The sequence below is a fragment of the Ochotona princeps genome, chromosome 2 (assembly GCF_030435755.1).
Source record: "Ochotona princeps isolate mOchPri1 chromosome 2, mOchPri1.hap1, whole genome shotgun sequence".
NCBI lineage: Eukaryota > Metazoa > Chordata > Mammalia > Lagomorpha > Ochotonidae > Ochotona > Ochotona princeps.
The window spans coordinates 162406552-162426025 of NC_080833.1; the positions used below are offsets into that span (position 1 = coordinate 162406552).

General features: G+C 44.3%; 1 protein-coding gene across 1 annotated transcript in view; it reads left to right on the forward strand.

Annotated features, from left to right (window-relative positions):
* Nucleotides 1-19474, forward strand: part of PAPPA2 (pappalysin 2) — a 230588-nt gene that overhangs the window by 13222 nt on the left and 197892 nt on the right. Inside the window, exon 2 of the mRNA XM_058660702.1 lies at nt 15518-16589. Within this exon, the coding sequence (XP_058516685.1) occupies nt 15518-16589 (1072 nt within the window). The remainder of the gene's footprint in view (nt 1-15517; nt 16590-19474) is intronic.

Consider the following 19474-nt stretch of genomic DNA (forward strand, 5'->3'; position numbering starts at 1 on the left):
CTGCGCAGTGGTCCTACCCCTCAGCCTCTCTGCTCACAGTGTTTCTGGGAGCTTAGCACTCACTTATCATATGGTGGTGTATTCATAATGTTTCTGTCTCTGGGCAGGAAAGAGGGAGGCAGCTGTTTGCTTTGCTGTTCCTTTTGCATTGTTCTTCATGGTTCTGTCACCAGGGCACAGTGTAGCCACATCCCACCATTGTCTGTAGTTCCCACTTGGAGTTAAATAGAGGCTACCCTGCTGAGCAATCAAACGCTTCAGACAACTCATGGGCTTCCAGGGGCTTTCTCTGGAGCTCTGAGATTGTGGGTCACCACTGTGCCCAGAACAGGGCACGGAGTACAGTGGGAAACACAGGTTGGGTGCACGGATAGATCCAATTCCTGGCGTACACAGAATTTCATGCCTCCTTACAGTAGCATGAACAAGAATTCCTAAGTCAGGGAAGTATCACGCTCCTTTTCTGCAAAATCCTCCTGATCCTCCTGTCATCTTCTCCTTCCCTTCTGAGAAAGGTGTTTCCTTGTCTTGCCTTGAATGTGCAGCTTCAATGCCATGCCATGTCTGCCCTCTGGGAGCATAGTGACAGAGACGAGGCTTAATCAGAAGCTGTTAGAAGGGTGACATTAACATGCTTCAGAATGAGCCCAGAGACACCAATTCTAGGTGTAGACTGTGGGAGCAACTCAGACCGGTGGTGTCTCTGGCCAGCCCCTGCATCAGAGATGGGAGGTAGAGGAACAGGCACTTTGCTGATGTCACACCGGGACAAGCTGTGACCACAATCCAACTTTCCTGGCTTCAAATCTGATGTTATTTCACTTCTTCCAGGCTGCCTCTGGTTAATTTAAATCTCTTACTGGAAAGCAGATGAAAACATTTGAAGAAAAGTTTCAATAGCAAAGGAAAATCCGCGATGACCTTAGCCCCCATGTAACTTGAAAATTTCAATTAATTTGATCATCTGTTTTCCTTGTGATTGCCCTGTCTTACTCAGGGCCCAAGCAGCAAAAGTCCTGTCACGGCAGAAGTTGACTTAGAGGTCAGCTTCACGCGTCCTTCTGGAACACCGGGCTCTAAAGACTCACCTGGGTTCAATTTGAGAACACTCATGTTTGTGCCACTAACTTTCTCCCATTTGTTTGCACTGGCGGAGAAGAGGGTCTTGACCGTTTAGGTGCCAATCAGCAGAGCACTTGGCTTTGTGTTGTGCCTGGTTCACCTACCCCATTGATGACTTTCGCTTTCTGGAAAGCAGTCATTGTCCTTGGGTTATTTCTGAATGCATGATAGCGGTAAAAGGTACAGATACTATTAAGTGAGCCATGTGCAGAATGTGTGTATCAAGTGTAAGACACACTGGAAAGATACTAATACTATGGAAATCAGTGGCAATCTGATATGCAGAGGTCTACCCGGAGCTGACAGACACACTGAGGAGTTATGTTAGTTGCCAGAAGCTCTCTCTGTTTGCTGTCAGTCTCCTACCATGTCCCTGGGTTATTGAGTGCATATTTAGCACTTTTTCAAAACTTCCTTTAAGGATAACATTAATTCTGTAAACTCTACCTGGTAAGAATAAATGCCACAGCGAATTTTTGAAGGAGATCTCAAGACTACTTATTTGGCAGAGGAAAGGAAAAAAACAGGAAATTGCTTTGGTGCCGCTTAGCAGGAGTTATAAAAGAGTTCTCAGAAGGCCCTGGATAGAGACGGGTGAGGCTGGAGAGGGCGGAGGTCCAGCTGTGCTGCCACTACGTCTCTGTGTCTCTTCTAGGGCTCCCAGGCGCCGGGGACTAAACTTGTTATCAAGATTAAGGATTACAAAATACTCCAAGCTTTCTGAGGTGTGGGACTTCCTACTGCTCTCCTGGCTTTTGCATGATTTGCCTTGTCTGTGTGCTTCCTCTTGTACCTCTTGGATATATCCAGATGATTTTGCAGTTTTGTTAACGTGGAGGATGAGCCTGGTAGATCAAGCAAGGTGCTTTTCACCTCTCCCGGGATCATCGATCCCAACCTGTACCTCCTCACAAGAGGTATGTTCCTTACAAAAATCACTGGATTCTGTGAATTCCATAGTCACAGGACTAGCAGTGTGTCCTGAATCCTCAAGAAACTCCATATGGCTTTTCTGAAAGATTATTAAGAATGGTTAAAATGACTCTTCCCCCTCCAAAGAATACATGTGTTCAAGATTATTCAGGAATGTTCTTTCTCTCTCTCTTTTTTTTAAGGGGGGTGACTAGATGTAAGGGACATTATGGTATTTATTAAACATCAATTTTAATTAATTTAGGGAAAGATAGTACAAAGTTTCTCAGAGGTCCTGAGTCAATGGATATTGGGGTGAAGTATCTCAGATGCCCAGGTTGAGTGGGAGTAACAGATCTTGATTTTTCCTTATAGTGAGTGGGTAGCAAAGGAGGAGGTGAGAAGCCATCGTGCTTCTAAATGTAGGATTGTGGGCAGAGCTGTGGCAGGTATGTTCAGCAGCTGCTTCTACCATGCGTGTGACTGGTACAGAAAGACACAGAGTTTGTAGTGTCCTGGGATACATGATTAACTTGGAGGCTGCTCTTGTCAACTTGGCCGACTACTGCGCATGTATTCAGTTCTTTTTGAAAATTTCTATTGTGGCCAAGAAGTTGGTCTTGATCTGATGGAGGTACAGGGAAATATAAGGAAGAACTGACATCTCTCAAGGAGTTTATAATAGATGGGACAGGAGTTGAAGTGATAGACTTAGATACATTTAAACAGTCATAGTGACAGCAGTAATAACATGAAGTGCCTATGTGCCTGAGCAATGCTTTAAAAAATATTTATTAATTTGATTTTCTCCTAAACCCCATAAATAAAGTACTATTATTATCTCCACTTTATAGATTAGGGAAATGAGACATGGAGACTCATTAATGTGGCTCCAGGTTGTAAGGCTATTGGGTTTGGCTGATGTCACAGCTTTGGCTGATGTCATCAGCCCCTTTTCTGTTGTCAGTTGCCTGCTGGTTTTCCTTCCTTCCATCATTGGTGGGTCTGTTTCAAGCTATGGGGAGTCGCCCTGAGACAGATTTGTAGTGTTCCTGAGGTCACGGCCACGTTCCGGAAGACTCTTTTGGTCTTTCTGTGGGTCACTTATTTTAGCAAGAAAATGATAACCTGGGTGATAAATGCTCCAAGCCAAAGTCTTATTGCTTCTTGCTGGGAGCTTAAGCAAGCTTCCTCAGGAAGGCGGTTCCTGCTGCCTCCAATTCATTTCCAGGCAATAGCGTGCTGTGTCTGCCACTTCACAGCAATGGGCTTCATAGCGAGCTCCCACCCTCTTCTTTTCTAGACTCTCCAGACAGTACAAAATTACCCCTGGCCTCCATTAACCCTTCAGGCCATAGAGAACTGGAATTGTACGAGTTACCATTTGCATAGTAACTATTTTTATCCCTACATTATTATCATTCCAATTCTCTAACAAAATCTAAATGCCCTATCTTTCTGCACTTATTATCCTTGCATGGATCTTGCTTTGTCCTTAGAGAGTAATGGCAGGCTGGTCCACATTTAGTTAATGTCCTTCACACCACATCCATTCTCATTGGTTTCAATAAGCAAGTCTGGTTTTAATACCAACTATATGCCATGATACTAATTACTTTGTTCAACAAATATTTAATGAGTGTTTAACACGTAGCAGTCCTCATTCCAGGAGCTGGAGAAACATCAACAAACAACAGAAATATGCTCACAATTAATACAATCTTGCCTTCCTTTCTGAGTGTTTGCTACAGCTGCGCCTTACCTGTACGAGTCCTGTTAATCTTCCAGTGAAGCAGGACCGTCAGCAGTTCCAATTCAGAAGACAGCAGGTTCCGAGAGGCCACTGATTGCAGCATTTTAGAATGTCCTCCTCCTGTAAATCTGCAGTTATGAGATAAATGGACTATTGCTTTATACTGTTTGGATTAGAGTATATGAATTCTAGAACTTCCTTGTGTTTTAAAAAATATGAGATAAATAATAACTGGAAATGAATAAATAATTTATATTTACTATGTCCCTAAGTACACTCATAGAATGTATTTTAAAAATATATTTATTTTGATCATTAGAGAAAGAGGAAAAGACTCAGAGAGCGAGAGAGAGAGACAAAGAGACAGAAAAGCATCTTTCATCCACTTATTCAGTCCCCAGAAGGCTGCAAAGACATCTGTCAGGAGCTTCATCTATGTCCTTCATGTGGGTGAAAGTGACTCAAACCTTTGGACATCTCCTGCTGCTTTTTCCAAGGCCATTAGCTGGCAACTGGATGGAGTATCTGGGACAGGAGCTGGAACATATATGGGATGTGGAAATTGCAGGTGGTGGCTTTACCATACCATGACATACGTTGCTCAAAATGTGATTTCTAATGTTAGGGAAGAATTCTGTAGGGACGAGTGAATTGCATAGGTTTTCTGTTCTCGTGAATATTCTGGTTCAGCTAGAGCCATCCTCTTCGACTTGTTTTCTTAATTTCCTAGAAGTGATATTACATGGTAGGAAAGTGTGGGTGCTTTTGGCAAATGGTTTCCAGATGTTTCTCCAAAATGGTTTACTAATTTCCTTTTCCCCAGAGTGTATGGATGTGCCCTTTATTTCCACAATGTCAAACAATATCGAGAAAATTTTATTCAATGTTATCAACTTGAGACATATATTTTTGTCCTATTTTTATTTGCATTTGGTTAAACCTAGATACTGATTGAATTGTTATTTCTTCTCTTTTGAATTCTGTCATTCTTATTTTTACAATGCCATGTTTCATTATCTGTTATCTGTTAGCATCATGCAGGTGTTATGTGAACAGAGAGAAGCATCCCAGATGGCCATTGGGTGAACGTGCCTGTGGTGTGTGTCTATATCTCTTTATGAATGTGCATGGCGGTTTTTCACCCATGAGCTGAAGGCAAGAGTAGAGCAGACCATGTCCATTGTCTACATGATACCAGATGAGTCTCTTATGGCTGCCAATAGAGGCCCATCCTCAAAGACCTTAGTAAGCCATGATTTGGAGCCCTGCCATTTGGAGTGGGGTCTGAAGGTCAGCAGCCTTGAAGGCCAGCGGCATTGGCCTCACCTGCAAGCTGGCTTCTAGATAGATCTACGGGAGTCATCTGAGACCTGCAGAACCAGAATTTGCATTTATTTAGATTCGTGAATTATCAAGGTAAAATCAGAGATGGAGTGGTCTATGGTAGTCTTCCGGGAGGCCAGTATGCAACTTGAGCCTGAACTCACGGCGTGTGCTGCTGCTGTTAGGTAGTATACAGGTGGGCTGTTTTGATTTAGTTCTCTGTACTCCCCATAATTTCAGTCAAGAACAATAGTAGCTCCAAGGGTAGCTAATGTGTCGTGACACTGTGCTGGGAGCTCTGCTCTCCACTTTCTCCAGGTGTCACGTGCAAGCCACCCACTCTGAGGCTGTAAACTCCCCGAGGTTTATCTTTCATTCTTTCATCTCTCCTCTCCCCGAAACCTCTTAGCCTACCCATGGGTGGCCTCTGGAGAGCCAGGGGAGTCTTCCCTCCTGGTTTCCATCATTTTTTTGCACAAGACAACACAACCAAAATGAAAAGTGGGCTGGGAGGACAGGTTGACTTTTCCAGAAAGACATTTGTCAAATGGTTTTCAGGAGATTTGCCTAACTGTATACCCTAACTTATAAAAGCCTGGATTCACAGATTTAAAAACAAAAGCAAAAACAGCTGAGCTGAATCCTTGAAGGAAAATTATCCAGAACAGCTGAAATGTCTCCGTAGGCTTCATTTTTTCACTTTCTCTCACTGCTGCAGCTCACACAGTCCTGCTCTCTGCCAGGTTCACCTGATCTTTGATGGGTGGCTTTCCCACACTCCTCCTAGCTCCTTCTTGTCCCTTCACAGTGTGTCTGGGAGCTGACGTGTTGGATGAGTAGCTCTGCTGAATGCCGCAGTCACATGTATATCTGAAGTGGCCAGGGTGGGAAATCCCGAGAAAGGATTTTGCCTTCTATTGGATTGATTTATGGTCATGACCTAACCTGGCCCTATTTTTTTTTTTTTTTTGCTCATTTTTCTTCTAAAAAACTTGCAGCTCATAACATGTTTTTTTAGTTACCAGGGTTAATGACACTGTGTATGACTCCTCTGTTTTGTTGAGCACAGCTCACCTTCCTGGAAACCAAAGGGGCTTCTTGGAGGAGCGGTACTCTTATTCTTGCATCTCACTCCCAGAGTCGGGCAGAACGCTGCCGCGGGAATTTCCTGGAAGTGAGGTCCGAGGTGGTGGGTGTGGCAAGAGCAGTCTTCCTTCTTGGCTTTGTCTCGGTCTTCTCCCACCTTGACTTGTTTTGAAATGATTTCCTTGTTGAGGCTTTGAATGGATGTTCCCTGTAGGGTGGGGATTTACCGAAGTAAATCTCTGAGCAAGTTTTATTGCTGACTGTGTAGGATCCAGAAAGAAGCAGGTTGAGAGGGGATGGCTGGGAGAAAGCACATCTGACGTTACAGGGAAAGTCAGCCATCGGTGGCTGAACAACACGGAGAATACACAAGCCTTATTGGTTCATTCCTCCAGGTCAGGTGCAGTTGGATCGTTCCTAAGCCTCCCCAATCAGAAAATGGGTGGGAAATCCTTTCCCTGGATCAAGACTCTCCTGACTCAGTTGGACTTCAGCAGCAAAGTGGGTGCTCTTTATGGATTAAAGCCCATTTTTTTCCCTGTTGCCTCTGTGTGAAATTCACAGATGTCTAAACTAGACTCTGGTCAATCAAAGATCTGTCAGGTTCCTTGACTGAGTTTCCCGAAGCAGCAGAATGGTGAGAGTCCTCATGCTGCAACAGAAAATTGTATTGACAAAGGTGGTCATTCAGGCAGACAAACTGAAAGGTTTTCTTAAAGGGCATAGGCAAAAAATGGGAGGTACTTCAAAGAGAGAGAGATACGGCATTAGACCTGCAGCTGGCACTGTTAGGAAAATCACTGGCCCCAGAGGAGGGTTTTAACAGGGAAGGCAGAGAGCTTTCCAGCACTGAGTCTGTACAGGTCCTTGAAGATGGAGCAGTTTTGGCTCGTCCAGTAGTAACACTTGGGAGAATGTTCCCAACATACATGTTCTCTGCTTTAAGGGTCAAAAACCGTAAGATTTTTTTTCTTCTTCTGACAATACCATGACATAAGCATGCCTAGGACAAAAAGATTGCTGACAGTTCTTATTTTTTCCCCTTGTTTTACTGGTTTTTATAACTCTTGGGGCTGAGCCATTTTTCTCCTCACTACAGATCTCATAAGAGATGTTAAACTATACATTCCCTTCTCTTATCATGTAATCAGGGGACTCCATTTTGTCAAAACACACTGACAGAAGATTCTAGTCTGGAAGAGAGAAGTTTGCTAGCAGAGAAGAAGGTGGTTCTACCAGAGCCGTTGAAAGCAGTGGTTGCTCCTAACTCCATCCGTTCATTGCTTATTTTTTTTATTAAAGTTTCAAAAACTGCAGCTTCTCCTGTGCCATTTCCACACCTCCTAAGGTAACCAAGAAAGTAGAAAAAAACAGCTGTTGAAGCCACTGGCTCAGAGGGGAGTTTTCAGCTGCTTGCTCTTCATGCACCCTCTTTCCCACTAGCTCCAACCTTAGACAACAGTCCTGGATTCAAGATAATGAGCCCCTTCTCTCCCGTTCCCTTTCCATTTTCCTCAGGGCACTCTTGAATTTATTGTTGAATATTATATGCCACAGCAAACCCTATGGGGCCACCCACACATACTACCAATTGTTTAGCCGGATAGTTTGTCGATTTGGGCGCTGACCAAGAGGAAGCTATAAACGGCTGTGGTAACCACTCTGTTCTCTCCAAACTATTTGCAGGTGCGTCTGGATAGCTGCATGCTTTGTGAAAGTTACATCCAAGTAGTGGTCTGCAAATTTTTTTAATGCCATGATCACAAGCCCATGTCATTTTTGGTCCAAAACAATAACTCACTTTTTGAAATTGTTTAGTGGAAAGAACTGGGGCTTTTTGGTTGCGCAGACTTGGCTATGAGCGCTGGCTCTGCTAGATGGGAGACTGTGAATGCCTTGCTCAGATTCTCCTGTCTTGGGGTCTGCAAAGATGGGTATTACAAGTCAGGTCCTATATGTTTGGAACATGGTTAACTTCTGGAACATCAGAAGCAATCAGCAGCAGGTAGTTCAAGTCTGTTTCTTTTGGGCATAAACAACCAATCTCTGACTACAAAGGAAGAACTCAAAAATGGGGAGAGAAAGGATTATTTCTAGACAGGGGCCTAACATTAAAAAAAAAATCCCTCCTTAAAGCATCGTTTGTGACTCTCCAGCTACCATCTTCATCACTTTATTGGAATTTTCACAATCACCCTGGGAAGCTGTTTTCCAGTTTTAGAGAAGGGCTGTCTCTTTGAGTATAATTGACTTGATTAATTCCAAATGCTGGTAGTCACTAACAGTAGAGAACTGGATGTAAATTACTTTGCCCTGGCCGAAGTCAGGAGCTTTATCCAGCCTCCTTATGTGGGTCATCTGCCTCTGCTTTTCCCAGGCCATTGGCAGGGAGTTGGATCCTAAGTAGAGCAGTCAGGACTTGAATGGTGCTCGTATTGAATGCAGGCCCAGCAAAATGAATTTTTAAGACACATATGGATATATGGTTCTAAGATACTTATGGTCTCAAAATGTGACTTTTGATATAAAGATTAGGAATGCAGTGAGCAAAACATGCTTCCTCAATCTGCTTTTTCTGAAAACACAGCTTAACTATATCTGAAAAAATGAAGTTAACAAACATATTGATACATTAGAAAAGCTAGTTGTAAGCAGGAGCTGAAACAACAATTCTCCAAGTTTTAAGGTGATGTGGTCCAAACATTTGGCTTCCGTACCATCCCCGACTTAGGAGTTGCATCCTTTGAGCTGAGTTTTCTAGCTCTTGGGTTATCACAGTTCACTTTGGCGTGGAGTGATTTCATAAATCATATTCATGACCTGGTCCCTCTGTTCTTCCCAAGAATGTGACTTTGATGGATCAACAATAGTTATGTTTGCTTCTATCACATGTACATCCAAAGTTATAAAATCCTAACGTTACACAAGCTCAGTGTTTCACAAATTACATTGTGTTGGCTTAGGCGAGTGTTAGCATTGTCAGCCTTTGTTGTGTTAGAAGGAATACAAGTGTCCTAATGATTCTGTAACTACATTTTAGATTTATTTCACTTGAATGTTAGAGTTACAATGAGAGGAACACAGAGAAAGAGATTTTTCTGTCTACTGGTTCACTTCTCCAAATAACCACAAGAGCTGAGGCTGGGCCAGGCTAAAACCAGGAGCGAGGGGCTTCATCCAGGTCTCCATGAGCACTTGGACCGGCTTGAACTGCTTTGCTAGGTACTAATGTTTCTGGATCATGAGTGGAACAGCCAGAACTTGAATCAATGCTCTCATGGGATGTCAGTGTTGCCTTTCATGGCTTAACACCCTGTGACATAAGCTGGTCACTGTAGTTATTTTTTTTTAATGCAGCAAATTTTATTTCTGCTTCACGAGGTCATGGAAGCAGCATGTTTATCCTGAGAACACCTGGGGAAGTGGGTTGGCTGCTGCATGACCTCAGCTTATGGCTGAAGGATGTTAAAGAGCAAAGCTTGGGATTGACAGATTTTATCTCCCAGGTGCATAGATCACCTTCCAAACCCAGAAAAAGACAGACTCTCCTCCTTCACATCAGATCATCAGCAAAGTAGCCATATGTACTTGACTTCTCAGAGGGAAAGCGAGGCAGGTAGTACCATCCATCTGCTCTCCTGTCGAGCCTTTGCTGCCCTGCAGCTGGCTCCCTGTGCCCCCCCAGAGCCATGTATACATCTCTTCCCAGTACATGTTTAGTAACGTCATATTGGTGACTTGAGACTGGATATTACGAAATTTCCACCATAGAAATTGGCTAATATTGCATCTAAAAGTGTGCATTTTTTTTTCTTACAGAGGACTTTTTGTTAATATTTAGCTGCATTCCACTAGTTTTCTATTTGCTTGTCTTTGAGAGCACAGGAAATGCCTTATCATCATAGCTATTTGGTAATCATCTCATGTGCATCAGGCACTGTATTAGCATTCTTTACATGTGTTTTTATTTAATCATCATAGAACCCTAAGAGGTGGTTCTTCAGTCTTAGTTTACAGTTGAGAGATGCTGAGAACTGACCTGGGATGCATGGATTTTATCTTGTGGGTAAAACTTGCAGATGAGGAAACGGGCCCAGAAAGGTAGAGACACATAGCATTTAAGTGACAGACCTCATTGGGCACTGCCACTTTTGATTTATGCTTGCAACCACTATGCAATATGGCCTTGCCCAGCAAGGGTGTCATACAAATCATGTCAATTTACACCTGGTCTCTTAGAGCCTCAGTTTCCCCATCCTCAAAACGAGACTGGTAGTAATAATACTGCTTTACTCACCAAGCAGCTTTTCTCCTTCAGTGATAATATATACAAGAATGATTCAGAAAGCTCAAGTACTGTATGTTTGGGAGGCATAACTACAAGCTCACATGCTAAGAAGGGAAGGAAAAGACAGTTAAAAAATGCAAAGCTTAGAGGAATCCAGTGAAGTGGTTGTTTACAAAATGGAAATTCTAAGGAATCCTGAGTGAAGGGCAGGACTTCTCATCTGACAAGGTTTGAACTGACCTCTAGGAATGCTTTGCTCTGCAAGAATCAAGGTCATGTTAATTTCATGGGTATATTTGAAAGAGCAGAGTTTTTAGCCTTTGGGAAATTAATTATTAATAAGACATTAGTTTTAGGAAGTTGATATTTTATAACTATAGAGAACTGTGGCTATACTGCATGCATGTTTTAATAAGGAAGCCCTTTGCTGTCCCCATTGCTTTCTAGAATGAGCATATCTTATGGCAGTTATCTATTTCAGAGTTCTGTGCCATACTGAGCCTCTCATGATGATGAATATTCAGTTGATCATTACAGAATCCTTAGTACCAACAGCTGAGATTGGCAGCTAGCAATGCATTATGGGTATCTACTGAACAGGTGCATGATGAGGCGATTCGTCTGTGTACTTGTTTATAGGAAGCTTTGCTTGCCTGTAGCTACCCTCATTCTACTAGTCTGTTCCATAGTATGTGAAAACCTCAGAAGATCCCAAGACGCCTGATCATCTGGCTTTATACAAGTAGTTTACAAGAATTCAAGACAAAATTTCCACTCCCAGGTCTGATTTCCTTCCCTTAGTGCTGACGACAATTTTCTTCTCCCTCCTTGGCTAGTAAAAACGAAGATTCCTGCCTCCCATGGTTTGCGTTTCTTTGTTTCCAGCAGCAGCCAGAAGCCTGAATTTTTTTTTTTTTTTTTTTTTTTTTTGGAAATACAGGATAGCAGCAGTTCTCAATATGGTCTCACAAACATTTGTGCCTGTGGAAATCCCACACAAGACTGGGATCCACAGCTGTGATTGATGAGGTTGCATTATAAAATTCTATTTGCTAAACTTGCTGCCCTTTTTTCTAGGAGGAGCACAACATAGTATTTCAACAATCATTGGCTTTCTCTTTCCATAGATAAAGCATGAACTATGAAATGCAAAGGTCCAAGGATGTAGTGATGTTTCTTACATGTTGCTTAAATGCTATTAAATTGGAGAGCAGTAATCACTTAAAAAAACCCTCTTACATATTTGCTACATCTATAAAATAAATGAGATTGTTTCAGTGCCCTTGGACAATACATCTTTTTGATATGATTACTAAATGTCATTGCTTAGACATATACTGGAGTGGTAAGAAATTATATTCTCTGTGTAACATCTCAAGAAATTAGAAGTAATATTTTAGATACACTATCAATAATTTTATAGCTTCTTATGAGACAAATAGGTGAAAAGAATGATTTTTTTTGATAATAGATACTGAAAGAAAAGTAAAATGAAGCACTCAAAATCCTGACGAGATATCTAGCAGGCATCAAGGTTTTGTCTGGTAATTTATATATAAAGTCTAATAATTTATATTGCAAAGCACACATGAACCTTTGAGTATGGAAGATACATAAAATAGCTTTTCCAGTAGTCCTGGCTGCTCTGATTCCAATCCAATTTCCCCAATGCACCTGGGAAAGAAACAGAACATGGCGCAAGTGGTTGGGGCCCTGCTGCCCACATGGGAGACCTAGGTGGGTCCATTTTGCTGCAGTCACTTGCAGAGTGAATCAGCAAATAGACTATCTTCAGCCCTCCTCTCTTTCACCCTGCTACTAAGATCAATAAGATGAAACATAAATAAAGCAGAAGATAGCTGACAAATTAGTAGCTCCATGGTTCATTCTTAGGTTGGCAGATTAACATATTTATGACTCAATAATACTAATTAAAATAAGTGAAGCATAGAGAAAGTTTAAATTAGGGGATATAATCTTGATCTCTTTGGTTTACCTCGCTCCTGTTTCTTGAGAATTGATATAATACAGGAATTCGTAAATCAAGTTTTGATGATTCTTTAAGAGGTAGGTGTCAGTATAAAAAGAAGGCAACCAAAATAACTGAAACTGGAATGTCCTCATAGCATTTAAAATATTTACAAACAACAGTGTAATTACAATTACACTGCAAAGTGTAGTGACTAAAATTGCCAATATTTATGAATTGATGATTCATTTATGTCATAGAGAGAGAGAGACGGAGAGAGAGAAGGAAAGAGAGGCAGAGTGAGAGAGAGAGAGAGAGAGAGGAGAGCAACCTTGAAGGTCTCATGTGTTGCTTTGCTCCCCAAATGCTTGCAGCAGTGGACTGGGCAGCACCGAAGCTTCAGACTGGTTGCTAGAGACACCCAGGTTTGCCATGAGGGGGCGGGGGCAGGAATCCAGTTATTTGATCCACCACCTCTGTCTCTCAAGGTTTGCATCAGCAGAAGCTTGTGTCAGGATCTAGAACTGGGTATCAAATCCGCACTCTGAAATGGGATGTGAGCATCCTACACAGCACTTTACCTGCTGAGCTGAAGCCACGAGCCAGGGAAACCAGTCATCTCTCCCACATGGCGGGTAGTTGTAAAATTACTTGAGGCATCAATGAGACCTGCCAAGATCTACATTAACAGGAAGCTAAGTGCCCATCCAAGAACTTAATTTTTGAGATCACAAGCTATTACTTCATGTTAGAAATAGCATATAGCTTATCATTTATGCTTTGGAAATTTGTGTTTATCCTGCAAGATATGACTCTTGAATTGCATACCTAGCATTGGCTCCTGACTGCTGCTTCCAACCATGCAAACCTGGGAAGGCAGCTGTGATAAGGCAGTAGGGCTTGGGTTGACCTGGGTTGACCTGGATTGAATTCCTGGCTCCTGGCGCTATCTCATCCAGGTCCTAATATTTTTCAGAATTTAGGGGAGTTTATCAGTAGACGAGATCACTTTCCATGTCATATATTAAATATAAACACAAACACACACAATAACAATATTTATCTGCTACCAGAATTTGAGGCCTCGTGGTTTATAAATTTAAACCATCCATAGAAAATGATCATTGGATTTGATTATACAGAAGGTCATAGAATAAATAAATAATTTCTAGGGAAGAATGACTCTTGATGTTAACTCCAGGTATCTGTTCTTGAAGCTAGCAGGTATTGGCATCATTAATGCATCAACACAAGCAGTTGTTATTAAGCATTTCTTGTGCAAATGCATCACCTTTGTGTGATTTTCAGTGAAATCCTACCCTGAGACTCTATACAGCAGGAGCTGTACCAGGGAAGATCAGTGGGTTAATCAAAGATGTGTTGCTGGGAATATTCAACAACTACAAAGCAGCATCTGGATTTCTTGTGTTGTCTGAGGTTTTGTGCACTGACCTCACTAGCTGTCCCTGCTTGGTACCTACTCTGGAGTCCCCTGCTTTACTTAGTCATTGAATGTAACAGTCCTAGGCTTCCTCTGGGCAAACTGTTGAGACAAAGCCTGGGAAAACCTTGGTTTAGCAGAAAAAAGCTCTGCTTCTGTGCTGGGATCACAGAATGATGCTATTATGCACACATGTGTTGTGTGTCTAGGCATGCTTGCCCACAGAGAAGGACAGTGGGAATAGTGAGCGAGGAACAGTGTTTGCGATGGTACATTCTTCTCTGTGAGAATACACCGATTCCTGTTGTGTCCATAAAATCACCATTTTTTTTTATTACATAGAAACATAATGTTTTGAAGGATAAGGGACAAATGGCATTTACAATGTCTTTGACTGTCTTCAGTAAAGCTGAGGAATACAGTGGGACCAGGGTCCATGAGGGAGGGCGTGGGCACAGAGGGGTCGGGGTCCATGAGGGAGGACGTGGGCACAGAGGGGTCGGGGTCCATGAGGGAGGGCGTGGGCACAGAGGGGTCGGGGTCCATGAGGGAGGGCGTGGGCACAGAGGGGTCGGGGTCCATGAGGGAGGACGTGGGCACAGAGGGGTCGGGGTCCATGAGGGAGGACGTGGGCACAGAGGGGTCGGGGTCCATGAGGGAGGACGTGGGCACAGAGGGGTCGGGGTCCATGAGGGAGGACGTGGGCACAGAGGGGTCGGGGTCCATGAGGGAGGACGTGGGCACAGAGGGGTCGGGGTCCATGAGGGAGGACGTGGGCACAGAGGGGTCGGGGTCCATGAGGGAGGACGTGGGCACAGAGGGGTCGGGGTCCATGAGGGAGGACGTGGGCACAGAGGGGTCGGGGTCCATGAGGGAGGGCGTGGGCACAGAGGGGTCGGGGTCCATGAGGGAGGGCGTGGGCACAGAGGGGTCGGGGTCCATGAGGGAGGACGTGGGCACAGAGGGGTCGGGGTCCATGAGGGAGGACGTGGGCACAGAGGGGTCGGGGTCCATGAGGGAGGACGTGGGCACAGAGGGGTCGGGGTCCATGAGGGAGGACGTGGGCACAGAGGGGTCGGGGTCCATGAGGGAGGACGTGGGCACAGAGGGGTCGGGGTCCATGAGGGAGGACGTGGGCACAGAGGGGTCGGGGTCCATGAGGGAGGACGTGGGCACAGAGGGGTCGGGGTCCATGAGGGAGGACGTGGGCACAGAGGGGTCGGGGTCCATGAGGGAGGACGTGGGCACAGAGGGGTCGGGGTCCATGAGGGAGGACGTGGGCACAGAGGGGTCGGGGTCCATGAGGGAGGACGTGGACTCCAAGCCTGGCTGTGTGAAGAACCTCTGGGATAACATTCTAGGGGATGCTTTTCATTTGTAACTGCTTCACCACTTCCCTTCTATATTAATTACGATGGAACAGGCCGTCAGGTTTCTTCTGGGGATTTACACTGCCACACTGGTGTAATGTGGGGATATGGATGGGAATCCCAGATGGGGAATCGGCGCCACGTTTTTTTCATTAAAAACTATTTTCTTGTTATTTACATGGGTTTTCTTCTCCTTTTCTCTGCCTCCCTCTGTATCTGGTATTTTCCCCCTCGATTCTTCCTTCTTTCCCAGGTGTGTTTGATAACTGCTCCCACACTGGCACTGATAAAGGCTGGGCCCTCGGTATCCGCTCAGACAAGGACAAGGGGAGGCAAGACGCTCGCTTCTTCTTTTCCCTCCGCACCGACCGGGTGAAAAAAGCCACCATTGTGACTGGTCATAGTCGCTACCAGCCAGATAAATGGACACATTTGGCAGCCACTTACGATGGACGGCGCATGTCCCTATATGTGGATGGCACTAGGGTGGCCAGCAGTACAGACCAGACCGGTGCGCTCTACAGCCCCTTCATGACATCTTGTCGCTCCTTGCTCCTGGGCGGGGACACCTCGGAGGACAGGCATTATTTCCGTGGACACCTGGGCACACTGACCTTCTGGTCGACCGCCCTTCCGCAAAGCCACCTTCAGCACAGCCCTCAGCATCCGAGTGGGATAGAAGAGTTGAGCACTCTGATCCTCACAGCCAGTTTTGATCCCCTGAAAGAACAGTGGGTCCCCTTTAGAGATGGGAAGTACCCACAGCTTGAAGTTCTCCAGGGTGCGGAACCAGAGCCCGACATCCTTTCCCCTTTACAGCCTCCACTTTGTGGACAGACGGCCTGTGACAACGTGGAAGTGATATCCCAGTACAATGGGCACAGGCCCCTTCGGGGAGAGAAGGTGATCCGTTACCAGGTGGTGAACATCTGTGATGATGGGGGTCTGAACCCCACCGTGAGCGAGGAGCAGATCCAGCGGCAGCACCGGGAGCTGAATGCGGCTTTCAATCGCTACAACATCAGCTGGCAGCTGAGCGTCCACCGGGTCCACAATTCCACTCTGCGCCACCGGGTTGTGCTTGTAAACTGTGAGCCGGGCAAAATCGGCAATGACCACTGCGACCCCGAGTGTGAGCACCCCCTCACTGGCTACGATGGTGGCGACTGCCGCCTGCAGGGCCGTTGCTACTCCTGGAACCGCAGGGATGGGCTCTGCCATGCTGAGTGCAACAACATACTGAACGACTTCGATGATGGAGACTGCTGTGACCCAGACGTGACGGACGTGCACAAGACCTGCTTTGATCCGGATTCACCCAATAGGTAAGAATGGGATGTCGGGGTGTCCTGCTTGCAGGCCGCTGTCTCAAACAACGTTTTGTATGATTGCCAAACAGGTTGTTAAGAAGGTTTTATGAAGTAGCAGGTGTAGTGTTAAGTCATCAGGGATGTAGAGATGACCCAGATGAGCAGCAACCTCAGAGAACTCCCTCTCTGTGGATCAGATAAGTATGAACACAGCTGAAGACACACGCAGGCACAGGAAAGTTGAAGAGCCTACTGTACCAGAGGAGGCCAAGGGATCTTCCGAGAGCAATGTAGTCCCTGATACAAGGCAAGCATCGACTCTACCAACTCTTGTTCCTGTACAGATTCAGAGAGACTTCTTGTCTGCCTCGTCCCTGGTGCGGTGTGAGCATTTTGGCCCTCTCACGTACACAAGACACCCTATATCCATCAGCAAGTCTCCCTGGGGTCCTCCACTGTTGCCTTGTTCAGCTCCATTCCACATGCAGCATTCAGAAGGATCTTTTGAAACAACCAAATTATCCTGTCATTTTTTTCTCCACTGTCATTTTTCTCTGCTTAGAAGTAAATCTGAACTCCCCATGAGGCTCACGCTCTGCTGCCATTGGGCTTCTGCCTGACTTCCTCCTCCCCACCATGCTCCCGACCCAGGAGGCCCGTACTCCCTGGCTCAACGCCACCCATTGAATGCATCGAGTATGCTTCTGTGCCCAGGGCTTTGCATTGACTCATCTGTCTTCTTGGAATTGTATTTTTCTAGGTCTTCCCTTGGTGCCTTCTCTCTCATCACTCAAATATTGACTTCAATGTTACCTCCTGGGGAGAGATTTCCTAATCCCACAATTTAAAACAGCTACTCTGCCACTATTACACCAATTAATACAATTCCCTGTGTAACACTTATCACTTCTGATGTTTTTCTTGTGTGTTTCTGTGCTTCCCTGCATTTCCCGTCTGGAATACCAGCACCACGACATCAGAGGCCTTGTGTGTGCTGTTAACCCGTCTGTCCCCAGCGCCCAGAATAGGAACTGACAGAGAGTAGCCGGCTCTGGTTTGTTTTGATGAATGAATGGTTCTAATATGTCTTTGATTTTTGAGGTAGAGACCAAGAAGTGAATTGCCATTTTGGAGTGATGTGGGCCTTGGGAGTGTTAAAATGAGGCAGGTGGTAAACTGTTAATGTATGTTTGCATAAATTATGAAAGGTTCACATGAACTAACTATGTAGGGTTTTGTTTTGTGGGAGGGCTGATGATGAACACCCTTCTAGCTACGGGGGGGGGGACAGTCTTTATTTTGCAGATACAACGATTCCATTGGAAGAGCTTTCTGTGTTTGTCAACACTGATGAGTTTGCCTGGACACTTGCAGGCGGCCCTGGATTTTAGAGATCTTAAACCCAACTAGATGTGCAACTTACACAACTCACTTTCTTACAAATATGTAAATGAAGTGATATTTTTACACTGTCTATATCCTAGGTTTGCTGTGTGAGTGAAATGGAATACAGTCCAAACAGTGGTAACTCTGAAGCTTTCAACTCCACAAATAATTACAAACGCACGTTAATCATCATTATCGATATTGCAGCTGACAGATGCTTACTTAAAAACACACAGGGCACTGATCAATTTGGGAAAATATTTGCATAGGGGTATTCTGTGTTGTTTTGTTAAATTTTGATAACTCTTGGCTGAAACTGAACTTGCTATTGTGAGATGTTGGTACCTCTTGCTCTCCCCCCACCCCCCAGGCAGGATACAGAAACTAGGCTCCCTCCTCTTTGTCTATAAGGATGTCACAGTGGCTGCTGCCTGGCTTACAGTGCCGCCCTTCATGGAATCCAGGCTGCTGTTCTCAGAGCTGCTCTGCCTCTTGCCACGTCTCTTCCTTATCTGGGACTCCTCACTGCTCAGAGTTGTGGTGGGAACTCACTCCACTTCATTTGCAGACTGGGAAATGTTTTGAACCTGTATTCATAAGTAACTCATTCCTACATACATAGCATGTTTTATATAAAATAAATGCAATACTTACGCTTTGTAATAGAGGCTTAAATCAAAGAACTAAATGCTCACTATGGAAAATATCAAATTGCATCAAAATGCACAAGGAAGAACAAGTGGCTGTTTTTTCACTCACCCGTTTCCCCCGCAAGTAGTAACTACATGTCATTCGTTCACTTGTCATTTTCTAGTCATTATCTACGTATCTAAAAATGTTTACATGACTTAATTCAGCCTCTTTAAACATGGGTGTTTTACTTATATGCAGTGTAATACTTGCAAAAACCCTCTACCTCCAGACTAATCATTTCTGTGTTACTTATAACACCTGCAGTACCATGTGAGTTCTGGGTAAATAGTTGTTGCATGATTTGGGTTATAATAACAGAAAAACCTGTGCATGTTAGAGCAGATGAGAATTCCTTCCAAACAATATGTTACTTTATCCTACTCCTGGATTTTCCATTTCTTCCCTCTATCATGTCCCCCATCCTTCCTTTACTTTCACTTGATATGTGTAAGTCATTTGTTGTACCAGATAATTTAAAGAGTGTCTTTTTAATTTTCAGTTGTTACATCTGTCTGGAAATCTCTTCTCAAGTTCCTTCAGTTCTCTCTTCCAATCCTGACCATTCATCTTTAGACATGCTGCACACTTGCCTCTAGTGATTTCTGTTGGCCATTTCTTTGGATTTGGTGCCACCATGTCCTAAGTGACAAGGGTGCCTAATAATTGATTACCTTATTTTCTGGGAAACTATCTTTAGCTAACTTGCTAAGGAATGATGTTTTAGGTAACCTTTCCTGAGGTAACACTTTTCAGAATGTTTTTATTCTGCCTTTACACAAAACTGGTCATTTGTTTTGGCATAAAATTTTGAGATGGGAATC